This window comes from Staurois parvus, unplaced genomic scaffold (genome assembly GCF_062004578.1).
Source record: "Staurois parvus isolate SC_StPar_1 unplaced genomic scaffold, SC_StPar_1.0 ptg000928l, whole genome shotgun sequence".
In the NCBI taxonomy this organism is placed as follows: Eukaryota; Metazoa; Chordata; class Amphibia; order Anura; family Ranidae; genus Staurois; species Staurois parvus.
Window position 1 is genome coordinate 363,820 of NW_028318724.1, and position 23,261 is coordinate 387,080.

The 23,261-nt window shown below is 43.3% G+C and overlaps 1 protein-coding gene across 3 annotated transcripts in view; it reads left to right on the plus strand.

Annotated features, from left to right (window-relative positions):
* Positions 1-23,261, plus strand: part of LOC149441980 (leukocyte elastase inhibitor-like) — an 81,079-nt gene that overhangs the window by 26,843 nt on the left and 30,975 nt on the right. For 2 of the 3 annotated variants that reach the window (XM_089656673.1, XM_089656674.1), the window contains exon 2: positions 10,075-10,262. In XM_089656673.1, the coding sequence (XP_089512799.1) occupies positions 10,075-10,262 (188 nt within the window). Of the gene's footprint in view, positions 1-9,618; positions 9,755-10,074; positions 10,263-23,261 lie in introns of those variants that run through there. The other variant, XM_089656675.1, reaches the window with a different exon arrangement.

The window sequence follows — 23,261 nt, forward strand, 5'->3', positions numbered from 1 at the left end:
ATAAATGCTCTACAAATCCATCAATGCAATTTTTTTTCATACTGTAAGGTAAAGATGCAACCATTTTAGTCCATCTACTTTGCCACAGGAAAGTGGAGGAGTGTTTATAGTAAAGTGGCCTGGTCAAGTAAGTTTTCCTATTAATTGAATTTGTTAGACAAGCTCATAATAATTTTGCAAGCAAACCGTTTGTTGTCACAATTGCTTTTGTAACCAGTCAAACCTCAGATTATGAAATAATATGGCCACATAAAGCTGTCATGTATTTGCAAAAATTCGGAAAAATTAAAAGACGTTTAACCTAAGGACAATGTGAAAAACAGTTACAGAATAACAGAATAACATATTACCTTGTGTGAAATACATTTGAAATGGCTCAAAACAGGTTCTTATACACTTTAGTTTAATAAATATCTTAATATGTATATATATATATATATATATATATATACTGTATGATGGTCCTAGGAAAATATTAGGCAAATGATGCTTTTTATTAAATATATACATCAAATTACTTGTGATGGCAACTACTTTTGCAGTCACCCTTGCCCACATGTTCTTGTATGTACTTAGTGTAAAATTCCATGACTTTCTGAGCTGGACTATATGATGGGAAATCCCATCTCTGAAAGCTGTCACCAGAAGAAATGTGAATTCTCTCATCTACTCTCATTTAGGTGACAACTATAAGATTTGAATTTCCTCTCAACTTCTGTCTTAAAGCAGAACTACGCTGCATCTGAGCACTACAAAACAAAAATGCAATGTAATTAATTTTTAATATTCAAAGCAAACTCCCCCATCCATACATGTCTCCATGCTTTCTTTTGTTGAGAAATCACTTTGAAAACACCCCCTACCATTTATGGCTGTGGTCCTCTTGAGTAAGGGCAGTTGATTTATGTAGCATTTACTTCCTGAGATCCATCTGCCCTCAGCTTAGGCAAGAAAGTGTGCTTAGCTGGGAAAACCCCTCTTCCTCACCTGAAGACTCCTGGGATGTATTACATAATTTGCCTAGGCATGGACACCAGGAAGTAACTGAAGAAGTGTAAAAAGAAATTACAAAAAGTAAAAATAATATACAGCACCTTCCTTTCTATTTACTAATGCTAGCAGCATAAGGATTAATAATAGTCAATGCTGACTGAGAGAATGAAGTTCCACTTTAATTACAATAGCCATCTGGACAAGAAATGAGAGTGGATCTCTACAATAGGGACACATACAGAAATAAAAACCTAACAAGAGTTGTAATACTTTGCTACTCCACTTACAGCTTCAAGATATTTTGTTTTAAAAGTTATGCTTCAAAACTATGTTTGTTAAATCTTAGAAATCAGAGAAGTGCATCGCAGTACTATATAGAGGGTGATTCATGAAATCTGATTCATGAAAGCACAAAACTGAAGCTGTCAATTGCAATCCATCATAGTTCCCCTTTGCTCCAGCAGGGGAAAAAATTCCTTCTTGATCCCTCAACAGGCAAAGGGATATTCCGTGGATCAACTTTACCTATAAATATTAGTATCCAGTTATATTATGCACATTTAGGAAAGAATCCAGGCCTTTTTAAAATCAATCTACTGAGCTGGTCAGAACCAGCTCCAGAGGGATTCCATTTTACATTTTTACAGCTCTTACTGTGAAGAAGCCTTTCTGTATTTGGAGATTCTCTTCTCCAGATGTAAACAGTTCCCACTTGTCCTTTGTGATGACCTTAAAGTGAATAACTCTAAACCAAGTTCACTATATAAACCACTTATGTATTTATACATATTGACCATATCTCCCTTAATCTTCTCTTCTTAAGAGAGAATAAATTCAGTTCCTCTAATCTTTCCTCATAGTTGAGCTCCTCCATGCCTCTTATCAATTTGGCTGCCCTTCTCTGCACTTTCTTCAGTTCCCCTATATCCTTTTTCTGAAGTGGTGCCCAAAATTGAACTGCATATTCCAGATGAGGTTTTACTAATGATTTGTACCGGGGTAAAATGATATCTCTTTCTCTGGAGTCTATACCTCTCTTAACACAAAGGATTTTGCTCGCTTTGGAAACCGCAGCTTGGCATTGCATGCCAGTATTAAGCTTATGATCCACCACAACACCCAGATCCTTCTCAACCATTGATTCCCCCAACTGTACTCCCCCTAGTATGTATGATGCATCCATGGTTTTGTTTTTTTTTAAACAGTAAACTTTATTGCATCGTAAGGCAAATGTTACAATATAAACAGAACAGTTTTCTTCAAACAAGCAAACTATTAAATACTGAGTGTAAAGCAGATTGGATTTTATCAGCTTCCACTGACTCGGGGATTCCCCGCACTCTAATATTCTTCCGTCTCCCCCGATTGTCCAGATCTTCTGTCTGTTAACAGTGATCAGATGTGAAGCAAGGGCCTCTGCAGCAGATTCTTAATTTCGGCCTATTCCACTGCCACTATCTTGTCTGAGAGAGCCAGAAGATCAGCTCTCAGCTCTGTAATGGTGGATGAAAACGCTCCCTTAATGTCGGCCACAATGACCGTCATATCAGCTAATGTTGGGGGGGGATTCGGGGCCTCTATGTCTCTCACCATGTCCTCTGATGCTGAATGTGAATCCTCACTGTACTCCTTGGCTGGAGTCCTGCGGCTCACTTGTGGCGTTAATTTAAAGATTTCCTGTATGCTCTGAGCAACAGGTGTAGCAATGGAGCGGCGGGACCTGTTCCCAGCAGTGTTCCTTGTTGTTTTGTTCATGTCAGATGGGCAGATTGACAGCAGGTGTGCTTATGAAGCAGCAGGTCTTGTGGAGCTCCTTCTCTAGGTGGCCACTCTCCTGGAGCACCAAGCCACGTCCCCCACATTCATATTTTTAGCCTCCATATTTATATTTATCAACATTAAACCTCATTTGCCACACAGATGCCCAATTAAACAGTGCATTGAGGTCGGCTTGTAAATTGAAGACATCCTGTGTGTCCTTCCACTGCACAGCTTGGCATCATCTTCAAAGACTGAAATAGTACTTTTAATCCAAGACCCTATATCATTTATAAATACATTAAAAAGTAAGGGTCCCAACACTGAACCTTAGGGTAAAATCAAATATCATTTATGACTGGTGACTATAAACAGCAACTTTTGCTTTCACTCCTGTTATATTCAGAACAAATGGTGTATTTTATATTTGTGTGTATGTTGAGCAGTCCTCACCTTCAGTTGCACCCAGTTTACGACTGTAGCCTGGTTCCTATGAGACATCCCCCAACATTCATGTGAGCCTTATCAGCTACTAATTGGGGTGGAGTTGAATGCTCATTTGAGCATCTCCCTATAAATTCAGATCAGCTCATGGGGGAGATCTCTGATGGGGGGCACAGTCTCTGATGGGGGTGCTGCTTCTGACGGAGTGCGGCTTCGAAAGAGTGCGAAGCAGTTAAACACAGCAGTTGAACTAAAGCAGGAGAAAGACACAACAACAGCAAGAAACTCCACTGCATGCTGGACAGACTGCAAGCAAACACCCTGGGAAACATCTCTTACATGCCTGAGTCCCACTCTGTGTACCTTTATATAATACACTCCTCTTCATACTACTACCTCTGTTCCCAAATCTCATTTCTTTACCCCTCTGCTCCACCCCAAAACCTGCACATCTCCCCCTCATTGCTATCATCTCCCTACTACTGCTCTCATCACCCCCCACAATGCCTCTTCTACTCCTTCTCATTTTCCTCTCCTTCATTCCCAAAATCCATTCACTATATCCCTCTGCTCCTCCTAAACATTTGTATATTGTGTCCTCACTGCTTCCTTCGCCCCTCTATGGCACCCACCACCTCCTCCTATTATTCCACTCTCCCACTGACCCGAACACCTCCACTAGGAGTTTCTCACGCTCCTGCACATCCCGCTCCCATGCCACCTTTCTCACCCTTCTCCTCCTCCTAGCCGCGGGAGACATCTCCCCGAATCCTGGCCCTCCACCTCCCTCACCCGCACAACACCCTCCCGCCGCCATGTCCTACCGCAACCTAGTATCTGTCCCCCTGCTCCCTAAAATCTCCCCCCCGTTTTCATGTGCACTCCTGAACGCCCGATCGGTGTGCAACAAGCTTACCGCCATCCACGACCTCTTTGTTTCCCGCTCCCTCAACCTCCTGGCGATCACGGAAACCTGGATCCAGCCCACTGACTCTACCTCCCCTGCTGCACTCTCCTATGGAGGTCTCACCTGGACCCACTCACCCAGACCTAACGGTCGTAAAGGTGGTGGGGTTGGTCTGCTCCTGTCACCGCGGAGCACCTTCCGAGTCCTCCCAAACCCCCCCTCCCTATCCTTCTCCTCCTTCGAGGCCCACTGCGTCCGACTATTCTCCCCAACCCCCCTGAAGATTGCTGTGATATACCGGCCTCCTGGATCCATACCCCGCTTCCTGGAAGACTTCTCCTCCTGGCTACCCTTCTTCCTCTCCTCTGAGCTACCCACCATCATTCTTGGGGATTTCAACATCCCTGTCAACCTTGACAACCCGGACACAGCCCGTCTCCTCCACTTAACCTCCTCCTTTGCACTTGCACAGTGCATACAATCCACCACCCACTCCGACGGTAATATCCTTGATCTTGTCTTCTCCAACCGCTGCGCTCCCCACAACCTCACTAACACCCCCTTCCCTCTCTCTGACCACAACCTGATCACCTTCTCTATCTCCTCGTCCTCCAACAAAAACCCCTCCAAATGTCACACTACTACCAGCCGTAACCTCCGCAACCTTAACCCTGCCCCCCTCCACTCTGCAGCTGATCAACTCCACGACCGCATCCTCCCCCTGTCCTGCCCCGACTTGGCTATGACTGCCTACAACAACGTGCTGTCAGCAGCCCTTGACTCACTAGCGCCTTTAACCACACGCAACATCAGACTCCGACCGCTCCAGCCCTGGCAGACTGATCACACCAAAACCCTCAAACGACGCAGTCGTGCCCTGGAGCGACTATGGCGCAAAACAAAATCCCAACAAGCTTTCACCTGCTACAAATCTGCCTTCCGCACCTACACCTCCTCCCTCCACGCAGCCAAACAAGCCTACTTCCTGACCCTCATCAAGGCCCTCTCCTCCAATCCTCGCCGACTCTTCTCCACCTTCAACTCTCTACTCTCTCCACCCCCACCTCCACCCAGCACCTCACTCACCGCCCTTGAGATTGCCAATCACTTCAAAAACAAGATTGACACAATTCGCAAGGACATTGCCGCAACTCACACGCCCTCTCAACCCGTCCCCTCTCACACAGCTACCCCCTCATCCCCCCCCCCCCTGGACATTACCCGCAGGGACTTCGTCACTGCTCAAACTCCCTCCGACCCCATTCCCCCTCACTCGGCTACCCCCTCATCACCCCTCTCCCACGGCCCCACCACTGCTCTGACCTCCACTCCCACCCCACCCTACATTCCTCATACTGAAGCTCCCCCAACACTCCACACCTTTGACCTTACTACCATTGAGGAAGTCTCCAAGATCCTCTCTGATGCCCGCCTCACCACCTGCCCCCTCGACCCTATCCCCTCACAATTCCTACGACCTCCCTCCCCCTCCATCCTACGCTCCCTCACCCACATCTTTAATCTCTCCCTCTCCTCCGGCACTTTCCCCTCCCCACTGAAGCATGCACACATCACCCCCATACTTAAAAAGCCCTCCCTGGACCCCAATGACCCGAACAACCTCAGACCCATCTCCCTGCTCCCACTTACATCTAAACTCCTCGAGCGTCTCGTCTACACCCGCCTATGCTCTCACCTCAACGACAACAACCTCCTCGATCCCCTACAGTCTGGCTTCCGCCCCCTACACTCCACCGAAACCGCCTTACTCAAACTCTCCAACGACCTTCTAACCGCCAAAGCTAATGGCCACTATTCAGTGCTCCTACTCCTTGACCTCTCTGCGGCCTTCGACACAGTTGACCACCCCCTCCTCCTCAAAATACTACACTCCCTCGGCCTCAGAGATTCTGCTCTCTCCTGGCTCTCATCCTACCTGTCACAACGCTCTTTCAGCGTTACCTATAATGCTACCACCTCCCCCTCACTCCCCCTCTCTGTTGGGGTCCCTCAAGGCTCTGTCCTTGGGCCCCTTCTCTTCTCCATCTACACCTCCTCCCTTGGCCAACTCATACACTCTCACGGCTTCAACTACCACCTCTATGCCGACGACACACAAATCTATCTCTCAACCCCCCACCTCACCCCTTCGGTCTCTGCCCAAATCACACACCTACTGAGCGACATATCAGATTGGATGTCGCTCCACTTCCTTAAACTGAATCTCTCCAAAACCGAGCTCCTTGTCTTCCCCCCAGCCCGAACCCCACCCCCCATTGACTTCTACATCACATCCAACAACGTCAATATCAAACCCGCTCTGCAGGCCAGAGTACTTGGTGTCATTCTGGACTCCAACCTATCCTTCCAGCCCCAAGTCCAATCTTTAACAAACTCGTGCAGACTCCACCTCCGCAACATCGCCAAAATCCGCACGTTCCTAACCCCAGAAACCACTAAACAGCTCATCCACTCCCTCATCATATCACGACTCGACTACTGCAACTCCCTCCTCACTGGCCTGCCTCGCCGCTGGCTATCCCCGCTTCAGTTGATCCTGAATACGGCTGCCAGACTCATTCACCTTTCCAACCGCTCCATTTCCGCCACCCCCCTCTGCCAATCCCTCCACTGGCTTCCGATTGCGCAACGGATCAAATTTAAAATCCTAACACTGACGTACAAAGCTGTCCACCATACTGCCCCGAACTACATCACTGACCTAATATCCAAGTACCGCCCAGCACGCACACTCCGCTCCTCACAAGACCTCCTTCTCTCTAGTTCCCTGGTCTCCTCCTCCCATGCCCGCCTCCAGGACTTCTCCAGGGTGTCACCCATCCTCTGGAACTCCCTGCCCCAACCCATCAGATTATCACCTACTCTCCTCTCCTTTAGGCGCACCCTGAAAACCCATCTCTTCAGGGAAGCCTACCTCACCCCTTGCTAACTTGCTGACCTCCTCCACTCTTCCTACCACTCCATCCCCCACAGCTATCTCCTCCTGTACCACTATCCCACCCCTTCTAGATTGTAAGCTCGAAAGAGCAGGGCCCTCGATCCCCTCATGTTTTGCATTGTATTGGTATTGTTCTGTCACATGTTCTGTCCCCCTTTGTAATGTACAGCGCTGAGTGAACTATTGGCGCTTTATAAATACTGTATAATAATAATAATAATAATAACTTTCAGTTTTCCTGAATCCATCCCATAATGTAACTGTAGCTGAGAAAAAGTTGTTAACATTTACAATTACAAGTACAATTAAATAGTCTTAGCCCAAATTATCGATTTTTCTATAAACCCACATTTTCCTGGATGTTGTCTAATTTTGTTTTATCAGTATATAAAAGTATAAATGATCATATGACCTCTGTTCTGTTGCATAAGGGACTTAGGGAGGTGGGGGTATCCCAAGTTGCCAGAGAGATGACTTCAAAAATTATACTTTCTGTAAGTTATTTTTCGCCTGTTAGTGAGTTCAGTGCTTAACCAATATGTCTTGTGAAAGTTTGGTTTTATGGCCTCCTGTACTTCTTCCTCAAAATAAAATAATAGACAAGGTAAGGCTGCGGTAAGGCAGTGAAGGTCAGACTAGTAAGCAGCTTTTTCAGTGATTCTGTATTATATAAAATCTATATATGATACCATGGAACTACCTTAAATAGTGAGCAATGTGATTACGACCATTTCAAATCAACCAGCCGCTCTCAGAATGTGATGCGTGTATCAGTCTCACCCTGCATAGAGATTTTCCAGCATTTGGAACAAAATTCCATGTGCCAGCAGATTGAGGATGATCATCACTGGGTCAGTTAAATCTGCAGTTGGCTTTTACACCCACAAACAGTAGCTGCCACAACATATTTAAACAGAAGAAATGCACCATTCAAAACATCTGTTGTGACAATTCTGACCTTAAAAAATGTTGCTGACAGTTATGGCCAGACAAGAAAGTAACAGAGTTTAAAATAAGGTAATGTTCTTCAAATAGGCATACACTCTTTTATTTCCTATTAAGAGCATTAGAGAATCAAGCTAAAGGTTTTTAAATATACAATAGTTTTAAGGAAACAAAAGAAAAAAGATATTACAAAATAGGCAATAAGCAACAGTAAAATAAATGGGATTAAAAGGAAAAAGCCCTCAGCAAAGTTCTCATGGGTTTTGGTTCTTTTGCCGAGCCCATAATCTGTAGTATAATCTGGTTTACCAGAGTTATTGGCTCTCATGAATGGCTCTCAGCAATTGTGCATAGTGTAGATGGGAAAATGAGAGCTGACAATTGCAGTAGCATTTTGTGGAACTTCTAGAGCAGTTATCCCAACATCAGTCTTCAAGAACGCCAAAACAGGCCATGTTCTGGGAATTTCACTTAGATAAAATATCAGAAATATCAAGCCATCGACATTGATTTATGATGTATTTGGCCTGTAGACTAGTAGTACCGTATTTTTCGCCGTATAAGACGCACTTTTTCTTCCCCAAAACTGGGGGGGAAATGTCAGTGCGTCTTATGGAGCGAATATGGAGCGGCCGGTCCGGTATTTCCACCGTGGCCGTGTCAGAATACCAGGCCGGCCGCTCAGCTCTGCAGCGGGACCTTACCTGTTCCTCTATCCAGCGGCACGCTGTCTTCCGGCTTCTGTAGTGTGGGCACTGGGCATGACAGCCGGGTGCCAAGTGCGCATGCGCAAGAAGCGGTGCTTTTTGTGAATGGTAAGGCGGTACCTGGGACACATGACAGATCCCAGAAGCCACCGGACCAATCACAAAGCGCAAGTGCTTCTCGCTCATGCACACTGGGCACCCGGCTGTCATGCCGAGCGCCATTACAGAAGCCGGGAAGACAGCGCGCGGCTGGATCGAGGAACAGGTAAGATCAAACAAAAACTCTGCGAAAGTAAGAGCGGGTACCTGTCAAATTCAGGTACCCGCTCCCCACCTCCCCAAAGGTCAGCAGTCATCTGTACTGTCCGCAGTCTCTGGTCATCCCTGTGCTGTCCGCAGTCTCTGGTCATCCCTGTGCTGTCCGCAGTCTCTGGTCATCCCTGTGCTGTCCGCAGTCTCTGGTCATCTCCTGTACTGTGTCTGCAGTCCATTAGTTCAGAATTTTTTTCCTGTTTTCTGCCTCTAAAACCTAGGTGCGTCTTATGGTCAGGTGCGTCTTATACGACGAAAAATACGGTAATTATTATGTTAATGACTTTGAAATACAGGCTGACTTTGGGCTTCTTTCTGTCTAGAATAGCTATAAATCAATGTTATACTTTATTACTTTAGTACATTTTTGTGAAAATGTTGCATTTTGGCAGTTTTGTCATCTTATTATAATAGAGAGACCATGACTGCACAGGAGATGTGTCTAATCTAGTATACCTAAACATTCTATATTTTTCCATTCACCTCCCACAATTTTTTTTTCTGCCACATTTTGCAAAAACATGTTTAGTGCTGCCTTACATCTTTTTCATGATTCACTGCTGTTGGCAAATCTGCTTCCTGTGAGCCAACAAATGAAAGGTACATGATGAGGCAGGATAATAAAATATTTCAGGAAACAATTGTTGCTTTAACTGATGATGAAAGTATAGTATATATTTGGGTGTAGCTACCAATGTAACAGTCTGCACTGGAATACTGTCCTATCAGGTACTATATTGTTTTATTTACTCCATATATATCATATCCTGTAAACTGTAAAGTTTAGAAAATGACTGAGCATAGTATGTTATACTGTTACTTAAAACTTCAGTCTTGATTTTTTGGTTTATACAGATGTAGAGTTTTCAATAGACTTAACATTTTAGCAGGAATAACACAAAAATAACATGTCAAGAAACTCCAAGATGCATTGAAGGAGAATTTAGAGTAGTAAGCCATAGTAACTATTTACATTTTAGTAGTTCTACAGTAAAAGAGAAAATTCAAATAGTTTAGATGTTTATATAACTTTATTTTTTAATTTGCAGATAAATATATTTCTTCTGTGAAGATGGAAGCACTGGTTCAGTCGTACAATGAAGTTTGTGTTAAGCTTTGCCAAAAGCTCATTGAAGACAATGACCAAAACATTGGATTTTCTCCTTTGAGTATTGCATCTGCTCTGACCATGGTTTATCTTGGTACTAAAGGCAACACAGAAGCCCAGATGTCTGAAGTAAGTACCAAAATGCTATATTCACAAAGAAGCAACTGTTGAAGTTCCATGTGTTTTATGGTCACCACTTTGAAAATTAATTAAGCGTTGCATTAGGTAAGATAAGTGCAAAGAGCAAATCAGATAACCTATATTAACCAGGTAGCTATAGAAAGCTCAGATAATAGATGATTTTTGGGTTGCTGCACTTTGCACATATTTTTATTTTTTTGGATACATCTAGTTGATATGCCTTAGATTTTATTACCGAACCACTGCTATGACAGATCATGGAAATGTGTTTGGAAATATCTTGTCTCTTTTGTTCCCCTTCAATCATTAACTGAAATATAGTAATGATCCATGGCCAGATTTCAGGTACCTGACACTCTGTGGAATATTTTAATGTAGTGCCCCTGATTACATTGCCACTTATTTCTCAACAGCATGAAGGATAGTAAATATATATATATATGTATCACTTTCACCTTCACAAGGAGAGGCTGTCATGAAAGAAACAGGGTGCCATTACTGAAATTTGGTTGCTGGTTACCTGGCCATGTTAATGCCTTAGGCTTAATATTTTGAGTCACTGACCTGGAACAAATAAAGAGAAAAAGGAACTTTTCTGACACTTATTTAGGGCTTATAAACACCACAATTTCAGCATTCCAGAAGCATTTTTGCTGCCTGTGCAACAGAGCTGAGTGGAAGGGTGGGGGGGAGAGACAACAAAAATACATTTACTTATTCACTGGGAATGGGATAGAACTCTGTTCTTATTCCTAATACATGAAAGTAGGTGCTACTACCAACTACCATTGTTACTGTATAATGCAGCTTTATCACTGATGCTGTGGCAGAAGCAGCTGACTCCTCATCCATATGATCTGTATAGGCAAAGAAAAGTCAGCACTCCAGTGTATACTCTGCAATCTTGTGTTTATTTGCGGGTAACAGATGACAGCCACAATTGTCAACGCATTTCATTTGCCAATAAACACAAGATTGCAGAGTATACTGCAGAGTGACGCCTTTTCTTTGCCTATACATCTCTGCCCCTATGTCCTGATGACATGGGGTAATAATGGGACATAAAGTGAGCAAAAGTCTCACCAGCAAAATCATAGACAAAAATAAAAATCTGACAGAAGTTTTAACCCTTCCTGACTCTACCATTAATTACAAAAAAAGTGGTATTGGCTGGATCTGGATGTTATCATCAGACTATATACTTTTCAACATGCTGAGAAAGTTATTAAACCAAAGCTACGAGTAATTGAGAACTACTGATTTAATGCCCCAGTCTAATTGTATTTTTACATTTTTTAATTGTATTATTTATATTTTTAATTGAAATTTTTATTATACTAGAGAACAGTTGGTACTTGTTCTAAGTGTTATTGCCATTTGTGCCTTTATTAGAAAGATTTCTCCTCTCTCTCTGTGACACCATGAAATAAAATTAGGAGCATGAGTGGTCACAAAGACAAGAATAAACAGGCAGCAAAAATATATTGACAGAGGTTCTAAGCCTTCCCAGCTCTTCTAGTATTTTTTTTACTGTCTTTTCCCTGTTAGACATGTTTACCATCACTTCCTGTCTCTGACACCATGTAACTGTAACTTAAAGTGACAGGGAATTCACATACACCAATGAAGTGCTGAGAACATTTGATAGCACTGGGCCCTAAGGTTGTCCTATTGGTATTGCTATCCAATAGTATTGTAATGATGTTGTTACAGGTTGCCTGATTACTGGGCTGGCAGCTTTTATGCCCCAGAAGTTTCCCACGGTTCCTTTGATTTGTAGTGAAAAACAGCAGATTTAAGATTGCAGCGCAACACTACACTTTAATTGTCCAGATATATTTTAATTCCATTATAGGGTCAGATAGAACAATTAAAGGGGATGTCAGTGGTTTTGGGGGTTGAAACAACAGACAGGAATGTCTAAATCAATAAAATGGACATTATGTAAAATCTATAAGTGATAAAGAAATCATAATAAAAAAAGGAAAAAAAAGTTAATAAAAACTATTATATGGAAGAGCAATAGAAAAGCAGACTTAAAAAATAACACCTAAAAAAATGTCAAATTTACCAGTACTAGGAATTCATGACTAATATACATTAAAGGTTTAAAACAAAAAACTAACACTGCACAAATAATACATTTTATAATGTTGGTGATGAGGTGTAGTAGACTACTGAATGAGAATTAAGAGTTATAATAGAAATAGGAAGGGTTGACTTTCCCCCTTCAGTAAGGGGTAGATTCCCACTTGAGCCCCAATTCACTGCCTCTGGTGTTTTTTGTATTTTTCACTAACACCCGGTCTAAATGCTTGATATGATCTTCAAAAGTCTTGAAGAAGATGATGATGTCATTTAGATAGTGTAATACAGTCCAAAAGGTGAAATCTCCCAGGTATCTCCTTTAGATGTTGGAAGGTGCTGGGGGTGTTACTTAGGCCAAAGGACATGCGGTGAAAACTCAAATAGTCCCAGGGGAGTGATAAAGGCAGTCTTTTCACTGTGTTGACCTTGGACTGGGACTTTCCAGTAACCACTCTCCAGGTCAAGAGTGTAAAAGAACTTGGTTTGCCCAAAGGCCATAAGCGACTCCTCCACCTGGGACTAGTCCAGGGATCCTGGGACTAGTCCAGGTCTACGACTTTCCCGTATCACTCCCACTTTGCAGCATGCTTTGGAGTAGATCCGTGACCTCTTTGCACAGGGCTATGGAAATATGGTGATATTCCCCATGTGGAGTGGATGGTCAATGGCCTCAGTAAATCCACAGTCCTCCGTGGTAATTTAAGGAGCTGTCTTTGTTGCAGCAGAAGAAATCCTGTTCAGGCTATTTCCTATCTGCTCTCTGTTGTGCCTGGTAGGCCTGAATCACATTGAGCCACACCGCCCACAGACCACAGCCTCACACACACCAGTCAGAACATTCAATTTTGGTTAGCAATCAAGGTAGGTCAAAGTCTTTCAGTATAATTATGCCCAGACCAACAGGCACCACTACCCCCACTCATTCCACCACTTGATCTTCAATTTTGATCTTCACCCAGGTGATGCCTTCCATCAAAATAGACAGGTTATTGACAGCTTTGAGAAGCAGCCATGGGTGTAGTAGTCATACTCCACGACAGCGAACTCTAACCAGGTGTCAGTTAAGCATGGGACCTCCTGGTCATTGACTAGGGCCAACACAACTGGGCTTGGCTTTAACATGGACTTTGGTTTTCTGGGACCTTGAGGTAAAGGGATCAACCCTCTGCCCTGGGAGCCACTAGTTTAATGGCGGTCTGTGTGAGTTTTTTTAATTCACACTGTCCTCAGTGCTTGATTACATTACCATAGCAGCCACATCTCCAGCACTTCTGGTCCTCCTTAGAGTCCCTCCACAATGGATTCTCACCTTTGATGGGTTGGGTCAAGTCCAGTTTAAGGACATTTCCTGTTTCAAGGAGGCTACATAGTTACATAGTTAGTCTGGCTGAAAAAAGACAAGCTCTTACTGTGAAGAAACTTTTCGTATTTGAAGATTATATTTATTTTCCTCCAGGCATAAAGAGTGCCCCTTTGTCCTCTGATGACCTCAAGGTGAATAACTCTGAGCTCACTGTATGAACCACTGATGTATTTATACATGTTGATCATATCCCTCTTTAATCTCCTCTTCTCAAGAGAGAATAAATTCAGTTCCTCTAATCTTTCCTCATAGCCGAGCTCTTCCATGCCTCTTATCAGTTTGGTTGCCCTTCTCTGTACTTTCTCCAGTTCCCCAATGTGCTTTTTGTGAATTGGTGCCCAAAATTGAGCTGCACATTCCAGATGAGGTTTTACTAATGTATAGGGGTAAAATGATATCTCTCTCTGCAGTCTATACCTCTTTTAATACAAGAGAGGATTTTGCTTGCTTTAGAAACCGCAGCTTGGCATTGCATGCCATTATTAAGCTTGTGATCTACCAGAACTCCCAGATCCTTCTCCACCATTGAGCCCCCCAGTTGTACCCCCCCAGTTGTAGCCCCCAGGTGCAGAACCTTACATTTATCAACATTAAACCTCATTTGCCACATAGTTGCTCCATTAAACAGTGCATTGAGGTCAGATTGTAAATTGGAGACATCCCGTAAGGACGTTATTCCACGGCACAGATTGGTGTCATCTGCAAAGACTGAAATGGGATTTTTAATCCCAGACCCTATATTGTTTATAACCAGGGGCGGACTGACCATTTGGAAACATGGGCACTGCCCTAGGGCCTGGGGTCAGTAGGGGGCCCCATGAGGTGCCCCTGGTACCTTTTTCATAGGCTTTTTTGAGTTTGGGCAAGGACACAGGGGCCCCATGAGTTGTCAGTCCGCTCCTGTTTATAACTATATTAAAAAGTAAAGGTCCCAACACTGAACCTTGGGGTACACCACTTTCAACCCTAGACCATTCAGAGTATGAATCATTAACCACGACTCTCTGAAAACGATCTTTTAGCCAGTTTTCTATCCATTTGCATACAGATTTTTCCAAGCCTGTAGACTTTACCTTACACATTAGCTGTGTATGGGGAACTGTGTCAACAGCTTTTGCAAAATACAGGTATACCACAACCACCACCCCTCTGTCCAAGGTTTTGCTCACCTCCTCATAAAAAGAAATCAGATTTATTTGACAACTTCTGTCTTTCATGAATCCATGCTGTCTGTTGCTTAAAATATTTTTTTCCAGCAAGAACTCATCTATGTGGTCTTTTATTAAACTCTCCAGTATATTCGTAACTACAGATGTTAAACTAACAGGTCTATAATTACTTGGTAAAGATTTTGACCCCTTTTTAAATATAGGCACTGCATTGGCCTTACGCCAATCCAGTGGTACTATGCCAGTCATTAAAGAGTCCATAAAAATTAGAAACGGCGGCATTGAAATGAGAGAGCTTAATTCTTTAAGGACCCGTGGGTGTATGCCATCCTGTCCAGGTGCTTTATTCACCTTTATTCTGTCTAAATATTTTTGGATCATATCAGTTGTGAGCCAATGTGGATCATCTGGAGCTGTGTCAATACCATACCCATTATGGACAAGAGCTCCCCCATGCTCCTTTGTATACACATGTAGCAATCGTACACACAGAGATGGACGCGGTCATCCATGTTGCTCCAAACCCTCCATCTTGTATCTCTCTCTCCTACTCCAAATCCCCCCTCCCTCTCTGTTGAGTGACATGTGGTCTGGATGAGGCAGAGGTCACAGGCAATCAGGCCCAGCGGGAGAGCTCCAGGGCTATAAAATCCCAACGTAGCTGGTGCCTAGATGTCTGTTAGCTTCTCAGTCTGGGATATCATAAAGCCATAAATCAAGTCCCTCACTGAGCTTCAAAGACATTCCAGAAAACCGTAAACCAGACCTCACATTCAAAAATCAATTTTCCCTATGATTTCATATCTTGGACTGTGAAAGACGTACATAAAAACCAGGCTTATATTCAGATTGGTCACTTTAATACAAGTCGTCTGATATATTACACCCCCTAGTTGACTGCTACAGGAGAGCAGAAAATGATATCTCCTTAACTGTCCCAGCAGGTATTCCATATTTCATATCTAGACGTTCAGCAGATGATTCTGCGTATTAATCTACCCGTGGATAGAATGTTACATGTACCTAGGAAATGTTATTGACCATAGTATAATTTGTGAGGGATTTGGTCATAGCCTGAGCTCCCCGCCTACGACACCCTTCCCCAAATTAGGCGATTGGTTCTCTGCTTTAAGGAGATACCCTGCTGAGTTCCTAGAAAAAGGCTGTTATGCTTGAAGCTAAGCTGAGTCGAGTTAAGTTGAAGATTCTCCCTTTTAACATCGGAACTAACTTTGGGAGATAAGGCACCCTTTTGGCTCAGGAAACTTGATCTGCTTAAACCAGGACATTTGGCAAGTACTTTACCTCCCTAAATTTCTTTCTGTTGCTGTGTAATTGCTCTCTGTATATTTATATACAGTCATGGCCGAAATTGTTGGCACCCTTGATATTTTTCCTGAAAATCAAGTATTTCACACAAAAAAGGTATTGCATTAACACATGTTTTGCTATACACATGTTTATTCCCTTTGTATGTATTGGAACAAATATAAAACAGAGGCAGAAAAGCAAATATGACATAATGTCACACAAAACCCCAAAAATGGGCTGGACAAAAGTATTGGCACCCTTAACTTAATATTTGGTTGCACACCCTTTGGAAAACATAACTGAAATCAGTCGCTTCCTATAACCATCAATAAGCTTCTGACACCTCTCACCCGGAATTTTGGACCACTCTTCCTTTGCAAACAGCTCCAGGTCTCTCTTATTGGAAGGACACCTTTTCCCAACAGCAATTTTAAGATCTCTCCACAGGTGTTCAATGGGATTTAGATCTGGGCTCATTGCTGGCCACTTCAGAACTCTCCAGCGCTTCTTTGCCATCCATTTCTGAGTGCTTTTTGACGTATGTTTGGGGTCATTGTCCTGCTGGAAGACCCAGGATCTTGGACGCAAACCCAGCTTTCTGACACTGGGCCCTACAGTGCGACCCAAAATCCTTTGGTAATCCTCAGATTTCATGATGCCTTGCACACAGTCAAGGCACCCAGTGCCAGAGGCAGCAAAACAACCCCAAAACATCATTGAACCTCCACCATATTTTACCGTAGGTACTGTGTTTTGTTCTTTGTAGGCCTCATTCCGTTTTCGGTAAACAGTAGAATGATGTGCTTTACCGAAAAGCTCTATCTTGGTCTCATCTGTCCACAAGACGTTTTCCCAGAAGGCTTTTGGCTTACTCAAGTACATTTTGGCAAACTGTAGTCTTGCTTTTTTATGTCTCTGTGTCAGCAGTGGGGTCCTCCTGGGTCTCCTGCCATAGCGTTTCATTTCATTTAAATGTCGACGGATAGTTCGCGCTGACACTGATGCTCTCTGAGCCTGCAGGACAGCTTGAATGTCTTTGGAACATGTTTGGGGCTGCTTATCCACCATCCGGACTATTCTGCGTTGCAATCTTTCATCAATTTTCCTCATCCGTCCACGACCAGGGAGATTAGCTACAGTGCCATGGGTTGCAAACTTCTTGATAATGTTGCGCACTGTGGACAAAGGCAAATCTAGTTCTCTGGAGATGGACTTGTAACCTTGAGATTGTTGATATTTTGCCACAATTTTGGTTCTCAGGTCCTCAGACAGTTCTCGTCTCCTCTTTCTGTTGTCCATGCTTAGTGTGGCACAGACAGACACACAATGCAAAGGTTAAGTGAACGTCTCTCCTTTTTATCTGCTTTCAGGTGTGATTTCTATATTGCCCACACCTGTTACTTGCCCCAGGTGAGTTTACAGGAGCATCACATGCTTGTAACATTCTTATTTATCCGCAGTTGTGAAAGGGTGCCAATACTTTTGTCCAGCCCATTTTTGGAGGTTTGTGTGACATTATGTCGAATTTGCTTTCTTTCCTCCCTTTTTTTGTTTTGTCCCAATACACACAAAGGGAATAAACATGTGTATAGCAAAACATGTGTTAATGCAATACGTTTCGTGAGAAATACATGATTTCCTGGAGAAATATCAAGGGTGCCAACAATTTCGGCCATGACTGTATATATATATTGGCTACATCTTTTTTCTGTAAATATTTTTATTGCACCCTTTTGACCTTTTAGTAATAAATATTACTTTCTGAAAGTGTTGAACTGTTTCTAAAGCTCTTTAATGCAAACTAAGAACCCCTGTCTCTGAAGAGCGCTACAGTGTGTTTTAAACGTCTGCATACATCTGTCTGCGGTGACATTGTGTATACAAACGATTATTTAAACATCATAGTGGTATTGCTGATATTGACGAGTTTCCTCTTTCTCTGTACAATAAGGAGGTGGTGGCAGTGTGAAGGGTTAATTGCGTAATTAACCTGACCCAGTAACAATCGCTCCCAGGCTGCCGGTACACAGATTGTGGTCCATTAGCTGGAAAATCTTTGTGCAGGGTGCAGCTGGGCGTGGCATTTTTACGCACGTGACAGCACGGTTTTAGATTGGCTTGTCCTTCGGTCACGAGTTCTGGTGAGAAAAGCTGGGGTCTGACGCCGCGATCGTCACAACACAGAGCTGAGCTAATTTCCTCAGTACCATCTGCAAGGTTGACAATGGCGAAGGGGCTAGGGCCTCCTCTCTCAAGTGCATGGGATCATACTTTTTGTCACTGTCACAGTTGCTTCCAAATTGTGCTTTTTCTCAGGCAATGCATCCACTATGATATCATAGAAAGTGATAGCTGATTCGCTCTTACAGGGCTCTCCTGACTAGGTTGGCTTTCATTCTCAGTATGAACTGGGCCCTTAGCAGGTGATCTGAAGTGGTAATATCAGCCCAGTCATGCACATCCCTCTTTTCTAGGCACTTCCAGAAACAGGCCCTCCACATGTGTCACAATCTGTTCCATTGTGGCTTGTTCCTCTTCTGACAGCACCATCACTCCTCTAAGGCATTAAGAGCCAGCTCCGCAATCAGCTAGGCAGCTGATATATGCACACAGCATTTTTTAGTCTCTCCCTTCACTCAGCCAGGGGAATATTTGAACTGTTAAACTTAGGCAACAGAGCTAGGGCCGAGCCTAATGGTGCCATAATGTACCTGACTTCTCTTTCTGCACCCACTACAAGAAAGGACATATCCCGTGGACTGCCGACAAGTGTGGCTGGGTGCAGCGCAGTGTGGTGGCAGTAATCACACTCCAGTTGCAAATAACCAAAGTTGTATTGAGGTAATGGCCCAAAGTTACAAACAGCCCAGTGGGAAGACACCCAACTAGGAGCACTCATCGTTCTCCGTGGCAGTGTAAAGCAGAGCAGATTCTGATGCGATGACAATGTATAATACGCACCAAGCCCAGGAGTCAGGTTCTTAAATAGACTCTACAAAAAATGGTACAAAAAATGGCCACTGCCTCAGTCTATAACTGGCCTTCATATCAAGGAGCACATGGAAGGGTGACACATGTCAAACAACAAAAAAAGGAAAATTCCCAGCTCTAACTTGCCAGTCAGCCTGCAAACAAACTGAATTAACCTGTCTAACAGTATGCATTAAAAACAGGGGTTTAGGTAGCACACATTTGCAAATACATACGTAAGCTACAGAGCCTCGTCATGGCACCCCAGTATTCTGTAGTTCCTAACTCTACAATTTTAAGAGCCCCCATAGTAGAGGCACATGTATATAATGGATAGACCAAGGGCAGGTGGACCTGAGGGAGCCCACCCCTCCTTAAAGGTACAGGAGCGCACTGGACACCCAGCATGTAGCACAATGGCAGCTCGGGTGTCCAGTGCGCCCCCTCGACCAACAATTCAACAGTACAAAAAATGAATAAATAAAGAAGAAATAGTGCGCGCTTGGTTGTAAGTAGCTGCTAGCATTGAGGTTGAATCTCTCACCCTCAAAACGAATAATATATAAAAATGCAGTGCTAAAGTGACATAAAGTGACTGACGTGAGTGCTTGATTGCGCTGAAAGTGATAGCATATACAGTTGCAAGAAAAAGTATGTGAACCCCTTGGGATTACGTGGAGTTTTGCATGAATTGGGCATAAAATGTGCTCTGAACGGCATCTAAGTCACAACAATAGAAGAACACAGTCTGCTGAAGATAATACTACACAAATATTAGATGTTGCCATGGTTTAATTGCACATAACATGTAAACATTCACAGTGCAGGGAGGAAAAAGTATGTGAAGCCCTAGCTTAATGACTTCTCCCAGAGATAATTGGAGCCAGGAGTGAGCCAACTTTGACTCCAATCAGTGTGATGATATTGGATGTGTTGCTGACAGCTGTCCTGCCCTTAAAAAACACACACCTGTTTTGGGTTTACTGGTTTCAAGAAGCACTGTCTGATGTGAACCATGCCTCGCAGAAAAGAGCTATCAGAAGACCTACGATCAAGAATTGCTGACTTGCATGAAGCTGGAAAGGGTTACAAAAGTATCTCCAAAAGCCTTGATGTTCATGTATCCACGGTAAGACAGACTGTCTACAAATGGAGAAAGTTTAGCACTGTTGCTACTCTCCCTAGGCGTGGTCGTCCTGTAAAAATGACTGCAAGAGCACAGCGCAGAATGCTGCATGAGGTAAAGAAGAATCCCAGAGTGTCAGCTAAAGACCTACAGAAATCTCTGGCACATACTAACATTTTTGTTGACACATCTACAATGAGGAAAACATTAAACAAGAATGGAGTACATGGGAGGACACCACGGAGGAAGCCATTGCTGTCCAAAAAGAATATTGCAGTACGTTTGAAGTATGCAAAAGAGCACCTGGATGTTCCACAGCACTACTGGCAAAATATACTGTGGACAGATGAAACCAAGATTGAGTTGTTTGGGAAGAACACACAACACTATGTGTGGAGAAAAAAAGGCACAGCACACCAACATCAAAACCTCATCCCCATTGTAAAACATGGCGGAGGGAGCATCATGGTTTGGGGCTGCTTTGCTGCCCCAGGGCCTGGATGGATTGTTGTCATTGATGGGAAAATGAATTCCAGAGTTTATCAAGACATTTTGCAGGAAAACGTACGACCATCTGTCCGCCAACTGAAGCTCTGCAGAGGATGGGTGAGGCAACAGGACAATGATCCAAAGCATACAAGTAATTCAACAAACCAATGGCTGCAACAGCACAGAATACGCCTTCTGGAGTGGCCCAGTCAGAGTCCTGACCTCAACCTGATTGAAATGCTGTGGCATGACCTTAAGAGACCGATTTACACCAGACATCCCAAGAATATTGCTACACTGAAACAGTTTTGTGAAGAGGAGTGGTCCAAAATTACTCCAGATCGTTGTGCAGGTCTGATCTGCAACTACAGGAAACGTTTGGTTGAGGTTATTGCTGCCAAAGGAGGGTCAACCAGTTATTAAGTCCAAAGGTTCACATACTTTTTCCTCCCTGCACTGTGAATGTTTACATGTTATGTGCAATTAAACCATGGCAACATCTAATGTTTGTGTAGTATTATGTTCAGCAGACAGTGTTCTTCTATTGTTGTGACTTAGATGACGTTCAGAGCACATTTTATGCCCAATTCATGCAAAACTCCACGTAATCCCAAGGGGTTCACATACTTTTTCTTGCAACTGTATATAAATATACAGTCTATCGTCACAAATTGACGTAGTAATATAATATCTGTTCAGTTTAAAAGGTGTGAGGTGGCAACCCTACTGAAGAGGATTATTTGCCTGAGAAGGGTAGGAGACTGTTCATTGACAGAATAGATAACCTTTTAACCGGTGGTTCACATCAAAGATTGGATAGCAGCTTCCATTTTAGAGTAGATCCCTTTCTGAACCTTTGGTGCAGTTCTGTATATTTTTCTTGCATTGGATTTAATATTTGTGTCATATGGAAGAGTTAGGCTGCCTGTGGATGGTGCCAAGTCAGCAGGTGACCATACTGTGTGGAGAGACACGGTCTAAGGAGCCTCCAAGGTGGAGATATCCTTGTTTCTGAGTTGTATTATCCGGTGATGTGGGAGTATCATGGAGCTGTTCCTGGATGCTATAAGGGTCCCTTGAGAGAGGTCTGGAGTTGCACTGTATGCGGACTGTGTGCCAGATGATTTCATTATTCTTACCCATACCCAGATGACCACAGAGGATAATATATATATACATGCGCTATAATATTGCACTTCTGGTGAGTGCAATCATATTACCGGTTCCTATCACGGATATCGCTAGCACGGATTCCACAGATTATTTTTGGACTTTATTTGACGTTGCTAATTATATGTCAGAATATTTAATCAAACACTAAAGTCACTTTTTTTCATATATATTTATTCACATATTTTTATTTTGTGACGATACACTGTATATTTATATATATGATATCACTTTCAGTGCAACCAAGCACTCACGTCAGTCACTTTATGTCACTTTAGAGCTGCAGTTTTATATATAGTACAAAAAACGGCCACTGCCCCAGTCTATAACTGGCCTTCACAGCACGGAGCACATGAAAGGGCGATGCATGTCAAACAACAAAAAAGAAATACTGTTAGACGGGTTAATTCGGTTTATTTGCAGGCTGGCTGGCAAGTTACAGCTGGGAATTTTTCTTTTTTGTTGTCTTAAATAGACTCTGCCTGACCCAAGATGGCCACCAGAGTCACATGTGACAGCGACATCCAACCGTATCGCTTCCCAGTAACTCAGGAAACCATAGAGGAGCAAGTTCCTCCTGACTAGCTTTCCCTCTGAAATGCCGCTGTGGCTTGAGCACCACCTGCAGCGGAGAAAAGAGACTGCACCTGCCTACAAGGGTATTACCTTGAAAACAGAAAACAAAATACATGAACTGAATAGGGTACCATTTTGATAATATCAGGCACAGGCCTTGTCAGCAGCTGTTTTAGAGCTGGTGAGCTGTGCTTAATGTATGCAACACATTTTTATGAAAAGAAATTTAAGAAATCCAACGCACACGTTCCTGCGTCACAAAATGGCTGTATATGTAGAAGGGTGCTGCAGCGACCATCGTCTGGAACCGAGAAGAGTCCAAGCGAAGCAAATGTCAGCAGCACACCACAGGTCTCCAATAAGGGTCCAAAGCTTTAATCCGCACTCACATAGTTACAGCAAAGCAACGTTTCGGAGTCTTGCAGGACCCCTTCATCAGGAATGCGGTGAATCAGGCGTCACATGCCTTATGAAGGGGTCCTGTGAGGCTCCTAAACGTTGCTTTGCTGTAACTATGTAAGTGCGGATTAAAGCTTTGGACCCTTATTGGAGATTCATGGTGTGCTGGTGACCTTTGTTTCTCTTTGACATTTTTATATAACTCACCAGCTTTAGGGCTCGATGGGGTTTTGTATACTCCAAGTGGGTTTCATATTCCCAATTATACTACAGTCAACTGTAGGACAAATGCATATTTCACTGAATTTCGAATGCTCTCAAAAAAA